Source organism: Vombatus ursinus, unplaced genomic scaffold (genome assembly GCF_900497805.2).
Source record: "Vombatus ursinus unplaced genomic scaffold, bare-nosed wombat genome assembly UNPS02001287.1, whole genome shotgun sequence".
Classification (NCBI taxonomy): Eukaryota; Metazoa; Chordata; class Mammalia; order Diprotodontia; family Vombatidae; genus Vombatus; species Vombatus ursinus.
In genome coordinates, this window is record NW_020941065.1 from 18498693 (window position 1) to 18511195 (window position 12503).

General features: G+C 54.2%; 1 protein-coding gene across 2 annotated transcripts in view; it reads right to left on the reverse strand.

Moving 5' to 3' along the window:
• Positions 1-1599: 1599 nt before the first annotated feature.
• Positions 1600-12503, reverse strand: part of CASTOR1 (cytosolic arginine sensor for mTORC1 subunit 1) — a 12772-nt gene continuing 1868 nt past the window's right edge. Inside the window, exons 3-9 of one of the 2 annotated variants that reach the window (XM_027865637.1) lie at positions 6820-7013; positions 6052-6184; positions 5169-5292; positions 4460-4573; positions 4003-4085; positions 2876-2970; positions 1600-2562 (exon numbers count right to left, since the gene is read on the reverse strand). In XM_027865637.1, the coding sequence (XP_027721438.1) occupies positions 2497-2562; positions 2876-2970; positions 4003-4085; positions 4460-4573; positions 5169-5292; positions 6052-6184; positions 6820-7013 (809 nt within the window). In that variant the 3' untranslated portion in view covers positions 1600-2496. Of the gene's footprint in view, positions 2971-4002; positions 4086-4459; positions 4574-5168; positions 5293-6051; positions 6185-6819; positions 7014-12503 lie in introns of both variants that reach the window. The other variant, XM_027865631.1, reaches the window with a different exon arrangement.

A 12503-nucleotide genomic window follows, 5' to 3' on the forward strand; every position in this document is an offset into this window, starting at 1 on the left:
CTCCCTTTCCAATCTTCTTGGTTTTTTTTGCAAGGCGATCGGGGTTATGTGACTTGCCCAGGGTCACACAGTTAGTATCAAGTGTCTGAGGCCAGATTTGAACTCAGGTCTTCCTGAATCCAGGGCCAGTGATCTATCCACTGCACCATCTAGCTGCCTCCCTTACCAGTCTCTTCTTATGCCTTAATGTGGATACGTATCCTTGGATCCTGGCTCCTCCTCATACATGACACCCCATCTCTCAGCTCTAGACCTTTACTTGGGCTGTGCCTCATGCCTGGAATGCTCTCCCCGCCTCCTCTCTGCCTCCTGGCTTCCAGCAAATCCCAGTGAAATTCCCATCCTTTACAAGAAGCCTTTCCCAATTCCTCTAAATTCCTGCGCTTTGCCTCTCATTTTCCCTATGGATCCTCTCCAGAGCTTGCTTTGTCTATCTATGTATTTGCTTGTGGTCTCCCCCATTAGACTGTGAACCCCCTGAGGACAAGGACCGTCTTTTGCTTTTCTTTGTATCCCCAGGCCTTAGCACAGTGCCTGGCTTAGAGTAGGTCCTTAATAAATGCTTGCTGACTGACTTGAGCCTAGAGGGCCAAACTAGGAACATACAGTGGGTGCTGAAAGAGGGAAGAGTTGGGCTTGATGAAAGGAAAAACCTCCTAATCATTGGAGCCACCCCAAAGTGAAGTGGGCTGCATCATCAGGTAGTGAGTGCACTTCCCATCGCTAGATGTCTTCAAATTGACAACCACTTGTCAGGAATGCCGCAGAGGGAGATTCTGGTTTGGGGAGATTGAACGAGACGGGCTCAGAGGTCTAGCCCAGCCCAAGACCGTCTTTGTCCACAGAACCCTGGCCTTCAGTCTGGACTGCTCAGAGTGGGGTCTGAAGGCCCCCTCGGGTAGAGGGGAGGGGGGAGAGGACAAGGTGGGAGGCAGGGCCAAGTACTCTAAGCCCTTAAGGAAGATGGCCCCATCCTGGATGCTCCAGGGCATTTGTCCTGGCCCAATTCTAGAGTGTTTTCAGACTGGAACCTTCAGCCCTCATTTCCAACTTTCTATTCCCTCCGTTTTCCCCCACTTTACAGGAATAAATGATTGTAAAGTTAGAGAATTAAGAGCTGGAGAGACCTTTGGGGGTGATTTTAGTCCACCCCAAGCCCTCAGTTTACAGAGGGGAATATTGAGGCCCAGAGAGGTTATGACTTACTGGTGGTCCCCTGGGTAGTTGGTGGCAAAGCTGAGATTCAAACCCAGAACCCGCAGCTTGAAATCCCATTCTTTTTCTGCAACAGCCTTCTTTAGAGAGCAGAGATGGAGGCTTGGCGCCAAGTGGACTGGCAGAGCTTGAAGGGATGCAGCCCAGCTGTCCCTCCTCATTTTGTATATGGGCACAAGGCCCAAAGAGGGAAATGACTTCCCCAAGGTCATACAGTAAATAACAAAGGCAGAACTCAAACCCAGGTTCTCCACTTCTAAAGCCCACGTGCTTTCTGCTGCTCCACCCTGCCCTGCCAGAACCTGGGTTTGGAAGGATATGCCCTGATATCCTCTAGGAAGGGCAGGCCGACTGAGAAGGGGGCACGGACACACCACCTACGTCTTAGACACACTCCAGGGATTGCAAAGTGCTTTATTGGAGATTTCTTAAAAACAGGAGGCTCCTCCCCAAAGATGGGACAGAGATCATGGGCTCTCCCCTAGGAGAGGATGGGTGTGGGGACCAGCCCTCTGCAGAGGGAGCTTCCTCCCAGGACCATGGAGAGGGGCAGGAGACAGGGGTGCAGAAAGGGGAGAAGGACAGAGAGGGGGATCTCCTTCCCAGGGAGCCCCCAGCCCCACATGGAGGGAGCATGTGCAAAGATGTTTACCAAGGGCTGGGGTAGGGGAGTGTCAAGGCTTGAGGCTTCCTAAGTGAAGCCTTCCACAGCACCACGATTCCACTTTGTGGGCACACAGTGTGCCCACACAGCTTCACGGATAAGGCACACATGAGTGTTTTGTGCATTAGAGGCCAGGCCTCTTAGCTTTCCTGACCTCCAGGAGAGGACATGGGGAGCAAGAACTGAAGGGAGCCAGCTTTGGCCCAGGATGAGGGCCCTCCCTAACCCCCACCCACTGGGGGCCGGGCCTTAGAGCAGGGCCAGCTCCAAGAGGAGGCCAAGAAAATGACCCAGGTTCCAAAGGACAGGAGGGAAAGCTTGAGATCATCTCCCCTCCCACCCCCAGCCCCTGGGGTGTCCAGTCCCCTAGCCCTAGGCGCCTGCTTGCGCAACAGGACCAAAAAAACCAACTACTTAAAAATTAGAGTGAAAGGTGGTCCCAGGGGATGTCCCCCTCACGCACACCTAACAGAGGGGCACCAGAGCAGTCCCCATTGCCACGGGGCAAAGCTTTGGTTTAGCCTTTGGAGACGCCAGAACCCCGCCAAAGAAGAGGACAATGGCGGGGGAGTGTCTGCCAGCCTGAGCCACAGGGACATAGGTTCCTGATCCAGCCACTACCGGCAGCTCTCCTGGCGATTCTGAAGGACCTCAATGACACTGTCGATGCCATCCTCGGGTACCTGTGGGCACAGGGGGAAGAAGGGAGAGCACCACAGGCCCCGCTTAAAGGGGCAGGGAACCGGGGAGAGCCGGGCTTCCTGAGACCAGCCACCTTCTAGAGGGAAGTGCCTAAGAGCGAATCCTGGGGGCGCTGCCAGGCTGGGTGACATGAGCAAATCTCTTCATTTCTCTGGGCCCATCTCCACCGCTCCAAAACAAGAGGGTTGGACGAGACGGTCTCTTAGATCCCTTCTAGCTTCACCTGTGACATGCATGCCCCGAACTGGTCCTGGCTTTTAGGAAGGGGTAGCCTGGGAAAAGGAAGACACTCACCAGGGCGTGGTCAAAGTTGAAGGTACTGATGTAGTAGGCGGAGATGTCGGCAGCGGCCAGGGGCCCCGCGATCTGGGCCACGATCCCACACTCATCTGGGACGAGGAGAGAAGGAGAAGGAAGGGGGTGAAAGGAAGGCAGTGGGGGCTGACTGCTCCTTGGGTCTCGTAGGAAGGCCAGCTGCCAGTGGACGAGAAGTACACACCACTCACTAGCAGCAAAGCTACCGTGAGCCCTGCGGGCGGCGGGAGCCTGGCCAAGTCTCCGTGACTCCCGCTCTCTAGAATGAGGCGGGAGGACTGGTTCAGCCACTGAACCTATGAAGGCCGATGGCTCCCCCACTCCTCAGCCCCTCTCAAGGGCACCTTCAGAACGCCAGCTCCCAGAGGGCAGGGCTGATTCACTTGGGTCAGCCAAGCACCATGCAGGAAGCGTTTCACAAACGCGTACTGAACTGAACTCAAGGGATCTGCATTCGACTTCTTCCACATCCTTGCTGAGTGACCCTGGGCCAGTCACATTCCTCCTCTGGAAAAACGAGGCATCTGGCCTCGGTCAACGCCCTCCGTTCACCCGGCCCTCGTGCCCCCCTCCCCAGCAGTCCCCTCCCCTTTATATTCCAACCAGACTGGTCTACGTTCCCATGGGAGGCTCCTGCTCCCCGTGCCTTGTATCTCTCCCTGCCCCAGCTCTGCCTTTCAGAAATATCGCCTTTCTATGATGCTTCTTTAGCCCCTTTGTCCCCTCCCCCAAGTGGGCCTGGCCCAGTCACCCCCAAATGTTAGGACCCCCACAACCTTGAAATCACTTTGGACTTCTTATATCTCTGGTATTTAGCAGCTATTCCCCAGCAGAACGTAAGTTCCCTGAGGGCAGGAACAGGCTCATCTGTGTGGCTATATTCTCAGGGCCTGGTACATAGTAGGCACTTAGTGCTTTCCAAGGTGAACTGCCCAGGACCATTTACTAAGCTGTCTCTGGTCACGCCCGCTCCCACTCCACCCCCAAACAGGCCGAGCTGGCCAGGGACCTCCACCCAGACCCACGGCTGCCAAAGATGAAAGTCTCAGGACCTTTGCCCACCCCTGTTAGGGTCCCAGGGAGCTCCCTGGCCAGCCAGGACTAACCGAAGCCCAGGGGCTGGCCCCCGATTCGAACCATTCTCCAGAGCTCTCCGCAGGAGCTAGTAAGCAACAGGTCACTGGGGAACCTAGGGAGGGAGAAGGTGGAGTTGGCGCCTCCCCTTGCCCCCTCCCCACCCCCTAACTCATCCTCCCTCCCTCCCCAGTGCGGGGACAGGTCTCGGGCAGGGAATGGAGAAAGCTGGCTTCTGGTCCCAACCCCACCCCTAATTCACTGGGTGACCACAGGGAAGTGACCTCCCCTCTCTGAAAAAACAGGGGGATTAGACTGGGTCTCCCTGAAGCCTCCCCAGCTCTGCTACTCCAGGTTCTAAGGCCCCATTCCCTTCTGTGACTAGCACAGGTGCGCGTCCCTCTCAAGAGGCCTTGGGATCTCAGCGTCACCAGAGAAGCCAAGACCGTGGCCCCCACCCAACTCAGGGTCAGAGGGTGGGTTACCTACTTCTTCTGTGTCTCTGCGTCCATGACAATAGAGATGTAGCCCTCGATCAGGGAGAAGGCAAAGAAGGGGATGGAGTCAAGGTCCGGGTCATCAGAAGCCCCCTCCTTTGAAGCACTGGGGAGGTGTGAAGAGAGAAGGGGGGAGGACAGTCAGCTCTGCCCCCCCATCACAGCTCCCTCCCCTCTGAAAGGGCTGGGAAGCAGCCAGGAGCTCAGCTCAGTATGGGGGTGTGCAATAAGTGAGAAAAGGTCCTGCTAGGACTGCCTTAGTGACCTTGGGAAAGTCCCTTCCTGTCTTTGTGCCTCAGTTTCCCCATATATAAAATGATCTTACAAATGATCTAAAAGGTCCTTTGCAACTCTGACATTCCCTGTTCTAAGACCCCTCCCAGCCCTGACATTCCCTGTTCTGAAGCTCCTCCCACCTCTGACCTTCCCTGTTCTAAGGGTCCAACCTGACCTCACTTTCCATGATAATTGCTCCACAACTTTTCCCCAAACTGGACCTCAGTTTCCCCATCTGTAAAACGAAGGAGTGGGACCTAAACTTTGTATTTTATGCCATAAGGTCCCTTCCAGTTCTGAAGTTCTATGATTCTAGAGGTTTGGCTTTCCTTTCCCCAATCTGGGCCTCAGTTTCCCCACCTGGAAGGCAAGGGGAAGGGATGGGAGAGAAGAGAAGGGCAGAAGACTCGCTTCCAGATCCCTACCTGTGGGAGTAGAAGAGGACGTCCATGAGCGTGGTAGCAATGGCAGGGAGGGTGTCAGGGTCCAGCGTGAGGATGCAGAATCTGTTCTGGGGACTCTGGATGGGGTGCACAGTGGGGCTGGGGCCTGCCTCAGGGAAGGGAGAAGAGACCTGTAAATGGCCAGCCCAGCTCCCAGTCACCCAGGGCTAAGCCTGGCAGCCTGCTAGGGCTGGGGAGGTGGCTCCACCTGGTGGCCACATAGAAGGAGCCCAGTAGACAGAGCTTAGGGCATCTCCTAGGAAAGGTAAGGGTTTGCTAATCCCCTGGGCCAATTAGCCATTAACTGCATGATCTTGGAGAAGTCTCATCTGCTTAGGACCATGGCCATCTCCCCTGAAAAGCCAGGCTAGTCGTCTCTGCCCTCCCAGCCTTCTCCAAAGGATATTTATACCCTCTGGTTAATAATGCCACAGGAGTTTATATTGTCATTATTAATAATAGCATGACTAAAGACATACCTCCCTCCCTTCCAGAGGTGGGGGGCTACGGGTGTAGAACATGGAATCTACTGTTAGACTAGGTGGAGACTGGGCTGGTTTTGCTGAACTGGTTCCCCACTCCCCTCCTTGTTACAAGGGATGGCTCTCAGAAAATTTTTTTTTAAATTTAATTAAAAAGGAAAAAACCAAGGGTTGGCTGGCGGGGGCAGGAGGTGGGGGAAGATAAGTCATAGCAATCATTTTTTAAAGAGTCTAATAACATCAGAAGCCTTTGGGAACAGCGTCCGACCAAACCAGACCTGGGGGGGTGGGGTGAGGGGAGGGGTGTGTGAAGGAATGACGTTTCAGCAGCTGGCCCAGGCAGGCACAGCCCTCCCCCTGCCCCCACCCCGGTGGCCCCTCACCCAGTTTGGCTTTGTGGAAGCCGTTGCTGGCATCATCACAGGCCACGGGCACAGGCTCTCCATCGACCTCCCGGTAGATGGCAAATTCCTGGGCCAGAGTGTGGATCACGACAGGTAGGTCCTGCTCCCGAACCTACAGCCCAGAGGGAAGGCTGAGGTTGTCAGTCATGTGACGACCCCCCCCAACCCCCCCCAACAGACCCACATGGACATACGCTATCATACATGTGCTAAACATGCGACACACTCCTCAGCTTATTCATACATAGAGTGAGTACTGACCCTCGCATTCATTCATTCATTCATTCTCTCCCTTCTCCCTGTGTCTGCGTGTGTGTCTGCCTCTCCCCCTCTCCCTGTGTCTATCTCTCTCTCTCCCCCCTCTCTATCTCTCTCTCTCTCTGTCTCTCTATCTCTCCCCCTCTCCCTGTGCCTCTCTGTATCTCTCTTCCCATCTCTGTATCTCCTTCTCCCTCTCCTTCCTCTGTAAGCACGTGGCCGCCCCTTGGACGTGGGGCAGGCAGAGTGTTGCCCAAGAGGTCCCTGGGAAAAGGGCATGAACAGACACATGCCTGGGGCATGTCTTCTCCCCTCTTGCTTCTCGCACTCCTACCCCCCAAAGCCTGGCAGAATGGGGCTGAGGAACGAGGCAAATACGAGGCCCTCTCCTTCTCACCAAGGCTTCGAGGGAGAAGATACCCCCACTTCCCTAGACCAAAGGACCCAGGATGGTCTATGCCCCCCTTCCCCTGTCCCTGCAAGTCTCACCAGGATGAAGTCTGTCTGGTACGTGGACAACATGAGCACTGAGACGTGGTGCTCAGCCAGGGGAGCTATGACCGACCGGGCAATCTTGGTGACGCCGACAGCCTGGAAATTGGTGGCCGAGCTGCTGTTGGATAGGACGTTGAGCACCAGCCACGTGGCCTCAGCCACCTGCAAGAACTCTGACGGGGGCAGCTCTGTAGGAAAGAGGGCAGATCAATGCGGAAAGGCCAGGGCCTTCCTCCTCCTCCTCCTCCTCCTCCTCCTCCTCCTCCTCCCAGACCACAGCGCCACCCTGTAAGGGCAAAATCCCTGCAGTCGGCATTAGGAGACCTTGATTCTAGGCCCAGCCTGCCGCTGATCTCTGTAGGGCCTTAGTTGAGTCACTTCCCCACTGCGGGCCCCCAGCTCCTCAAGGGCCATAATAATCCCTCGAGGGTGTCACGAGGACCCGGTGGTACAGCACATGTGAGGACCAGCATCACCCAGGGTGTGGCACAGACATGCGCCATCAGGATCCTAGGCTTGGACAACTGAAAGGAGCCCAGAAGAAGGAACTGCTTAGGAAATCGAGGGTCCCCTTCACTGGACACTCGGGCCCTGCAGGCCAGCTAATCTAATGCTTTCTTTTTACAGAAGAGGAGCTAAGGCCCAGACAGGTTTAGTACCTTGTCCACAGTCACACAGAGAGTCAGTTACAAAGCCAAGACTGGAACCCAGCACCTCTGTCTGCAAAGCAAGCAGGTTTCCATTACGCCATCTCAGCGGGGATTTCTGTTCCAGCACCAGTCGGAGCGGACAGCCCTTTCGAGCTCAGTGATCCTAAGATCCAAGCAGGTCTGGCCCATCTCCACATCCCAGGGTATAAACTGAGGCTGATCCTTGCCAGAAACTGGATCATGAATCTGTCCCAGGCCTCCCCCTGCTTCCAAGACAGACCCCGTGATTGGGGGCCCAGATGACCCCAGAGAATCCTCTCCACCTCTTCCGATTCCACGCATCCCAAGTCAGGATGACACCCTCCTACCCAGGGAAGGGCTAGCCTTCTGTGCAAGGGCTGAAAGAATAGCAGGCCGTGGGAGGAAAGTTCCCGGGTCTGGGTGCCAGCCAGGGTGGCCGGGCCAATCAGCCAGCAGATGGGGAAGAGGGTGAAACCCTGTCAGTGAGGTGACGCCAGCGACCACAAGAGGGAGCCAGCGAACAAGAGAGGGGAGGCCGTATCCAGAAGGGGCGGGGGCCACCAATCTGGTCACTTCCCCCACCCCGCCAGCAGCTCTGATGGCACCCTGCCTGACCTTCCTGGTGGAAACGGGAGGGATGGGCCTGAGAGCCGAGGTGGCTAGCTCTGGAGTCAAAGGCCGGCTTGCCTTCACATGGGCTGGGTGACCTTGGACAAGTTACGGTTTTCCAGAACATTTAGTCTTTGGCAAAAGCAGAAGAAGGGAGATGAAAGACCCTTCAGGCTCTAAATCTATGACCTCCTGATTCCCCTGAGAACTAGGCGTTGGGCAGGGAGCATGGCCCAGAGGAAAGAAGCCCTGATCCCACATGGAAGGAAGGGGACGTGGTAGGTGGCCTGAATCCCATATCTACTCCAACCCAAGCCAGAACCAAAAAGCCCTCCGAAGAAGGTCCAACGAGCAATCGCCCAGACCGTTCTTGAGGACCTCCAGTGATGGGGAGCTCACTACCTCCTGAGGCAGCCCATCCTACTTTGGGACAGCTCTGATGGGAGGAAGTTTTCTCATCCTGAGCTGAATTCACCTCTCTGCAAATCCCACTCCCAGACTGGGAAATGGGAGATGCACCAGCAGCCTGAACAGCTCTGAACACTCCAGCGCCCAGGGCTGGGGAACTGCATGACTGGAAAGGATCGGCCAGGGATGGGCTGAGGTCAGAGGTTCCATTCTGAGCTTGAGGAGGGTGGGGGCAGGGCAGTGGAGATGGGGGAAGGGCCTGAGCCTTCCCCCAGGGTGGCTAGGCATGCATAAAAGCTGCCTTTGTTGGCATCAAGGCTGCCCAGGCTGGCTTCCTTCCTCTCAGCCCGAATGGACAGGCCCTGACCACTCCATGACCGTAACACGCACCCCCCACCCCCCTAAGCATCCCAGGCAGGACAGAGGAGGAGGGCCTGAGCCTAGACACAGCTGGGGCCAAACCAGGAGCCAGCGGTCAGTGGAAAGAGTCAGAAGCTCTGTGTTCAGACCCTACTCGGATATTTTATTTATTAGCTATGTGGTCTTAGGAAAGTCCCTTACCCTCCCTGGGACTCACTTTGCTCTTTTATAAAATGAGGAGTTTAGAACAGATGACACCTAAGTCCCTTCTATGGGGCGCTGCAGTGAATAGAGCCTCAGATACTTACTAGCTGTGTGACCCTGGGCAAGTCATTTCACCCTGTTTGCCTCAGTTTCCTCATTTGCAAAATGATCTGGAGAGGAAATGAAAACCAGTCCAGAATCTTTGCCAGGAAAACTCCAAATGGGGCCATAAACAATCAGACACAACTGAAAAATGATTAAACAACAACACAGATCCCTCCAAGGGCCGACGTTATTGTTCTGAGTTCAGGGAACAGCGGCCTATCTCTGCCTCTGGGCCCACAGCCAAGCACCGGCTGAGTGAGTGTGGGCAGGTAGCCTTGAACAGCAGCCCCTAGCTTTCATGCTGCAGCTTCCTAGGCCTGGGGCAGCAGGCAGCAGCTGAGATGCGGCTGGAGGGCAGGCACTGATGGGCACCTCTAGAGGCAGGAGAAAGAAAGTCAAGGAGGAGGAGGAGCCAGAGAGGAAGGGGAAAGCTCAAGGAAAGAGCAGGAGCAGGGCTGAGCTTGGGTTCCCCGTCAGCCCCAGGCCCAGCCCACCTGGACCCCAAGGTCCCCCTCCCTATGGTTAGACAACCAGAGATCCAGAGCTGCACAAGTCCAACCCCCTTATTATACAGCTAAGGAAACTGAGGCTCAAGGAGATTGTTGTTAATAAGAACAATAATGGCCAGCATTTTTATACAGCACTTCACAGTCTGCAAAACACTTTCTATGTTAAGCTCTTGGATCCTCAAATGACTTATCCAAGGTCACAAAGGTTGACAAGCAGAGTGAGATTTGGGTTGCTGGTTTTTGTTTTTAGTGAGGCAATCGGGGTTAAGCGACTTGCCCAGGGTCACACAGCTAGTGTCAAGGGTCTGAGGCCACATTTGAACTCAGGTCCTCCCTGTTCTAAGGCAGGAGCTCTATCCACTGTGCCACCTAGCCACTCTGCCAGCAGCAGAGTGAGATTTGAACCTAGGACCCTGGGATTTACAGTTAGAGGCCTCTTCATGACCACCTAGTCCAGGGTGGGGAACCTGTGGCCCCCCAGGTCCTCAAGTGCGGCCCTTTCACTGAATCCCAACTTCACTGTTTGGTCCGGCAGGTTCCCCACCCCTGACCTAGTCTGAGCTCCAGGGAAGAAAGACACCAAGACTTGGAGAAGTTGGCTGCCCAGGCTCAACTATGGGTTGGGTTAGATCCAAGGCCTCAAACACGCCACCCACCAAGTCGCAGCCTTTGGCACAGAATCAGATTAAAATGGAATTGGCAATTACTTCACAAAAGAAATAAAAATACAGCAGAATCCAGTCTGCAGCTCACAGGGACCTTTGTGTTCCGTTTGGTGGTCCTGGCTCTATTTGAGTCGGACACCTCAAGATGACCCCTGAAAGCGACTCTCCGCTTTCAGCCTCAGTGATACTGGGAGCGCCTTACTCGCTCCAGGTCCCATAGCCAGTGAATGGCGGTAGGATTCAAACCCAGATCTCCAGGCTGCCTCCAAAGCATGGATTTGGCTGGAAAACCCAGGGTTTCTTAGAAGATTCTCCAGCTCTGACCAGGCCTTGGGAGGGGAGGGGACCAAGCTGGGGAAGACAGGAAAGGGAACCAAGCTATTTCTCACCCAGGTTCAGCCAGCTGGTATGCCAGACATGACCTGCGGTTCATTATTCCCCTCTTCACTCACAACATCCTCCCTGGGCCCTTCCCAGAATGGCCCAGAAGCCCTCCCCCCCTTCCTAGACTCCGTCCCATTCATTTACCGAACAATCCCATTTATTAAGCATTATGCTAAACACAGGAGAGGCAAAGAAAGGCAACAGGCAGCTCCTGCCCTCAGGGAGCTTACATTCCAGGAAAGGAGACATCAGGTAAATAATCAAGCAAAGTATGCACCCCACCTCCTCTCATCCTCAGCTCTCTCCAAAGAAAGGGTCTTCCCTACCCCTCCATAGATGGGAGGCATAACTAGCCACCAGATGCTTCAGTTGTAGCCCCAGGCCCAGCATCAGCCCATCCTTCCAGCTCAGGAAACCTTCCTAGATGAGGATGGCCAACTGGTAGCTGGGATGGGGAGGAAGGACAGGGCAGGAGACTGTGGTCAGGAAGGAACACAGCCAGCTGGGGGGGGGGGGGGGGGCGAAGCGGTGGTGGATTGTGAATTCTCTCTTTCCCCCTTTCCCTCAATGGGTTCTGAACCAGGCCAGGCCACTAACTCCGGAGCAGGGCCCCAGAGACCCCAGTCCCTACACTGCAGGAGGCTAGAAGACAACTCATAAGAATGATAAAATGGACCAGACCAAACATTTGGACCCTCCCCTAGCAAGGCAAACATCAGATTTAGAAAAAGTCAACTATATTAGTTTTTACAGTAACTGGAAAGAGAGTCAATGCTCATGACTAGGTGAAGCCAATATAGTAAAAATGGCAACAGTAACAAAATTGACTGGCACTACCAATCAAAGTACCAATGGATACAATACATTTCCATGGCTGTTAGTTCTGCCTCTTGAAATAACTGTTTTGCTTTGCATTTACTTGTCTGCGTACATCAAATGAGATTTTAAAAATACTTTGTAGGGCAGCTAGGTGACAGTTATTGAGTACCAGCCCTGGAGTTAGGAGGACCTGAGTTCAAATCTGGCATCAGACACTCACTAGCTGTGTTACCCTTAACTTCAATTGCCTCGCCCCCCCCAAAAAAAGGAAAAAGAAAAAAAGAAAAATACTTTGCCACCCTTAAAGAGATATACAAATGCTATTATTATTATTATTGTGTACTAACCCCCACCCCCCCCACCCCTGTAGAATATAAGTTCCTTAGAGGGTAGATGTTTTATTTTTGTCTTTGCAACCCCAGTGCCTTGAATACAGTGGGTGCTTAATAAGTTTACTGAATTACTACTATTTTGCAACTGGTATATGGAAAAGATCAAGAGGACTTGGGTTCAGATCTCAGCTCGGCCACAGCTGAGATTCCTATTCACATTCCCTATGAGACCTTGGGCATGTCACTTTTCATGTTAGGGTGTCTGTTTCCTCATTTGTAAACAGAAAGGTTGGTACCAGATGACTTCTGAAGTTCCTAACTCTAGATCTTACCAGTCTCCTCTGGCTCCGTTTGTGCCCAGTGCCTGGGACTGAGAGCCTGGGCACCTGGGGCCTGTTGCGGAATGAGCCCCCCGTGGAGAAGGCAAGCCCAGCAGAACCCCAGGGCAAGCACCATCCCCAAGCACCAGGCCTTTTCTCTGCTTCTGAGGCCACAACAGGAAATAGAAAGGGGTGTGAAGGCAGGCAGCTTCCAACCCTGGGCCCAGGCTCATTAAAATGTATACAGCCCATGCACTGGGTCCAGATCTGGAAAACCTTCCACTTCACCTGT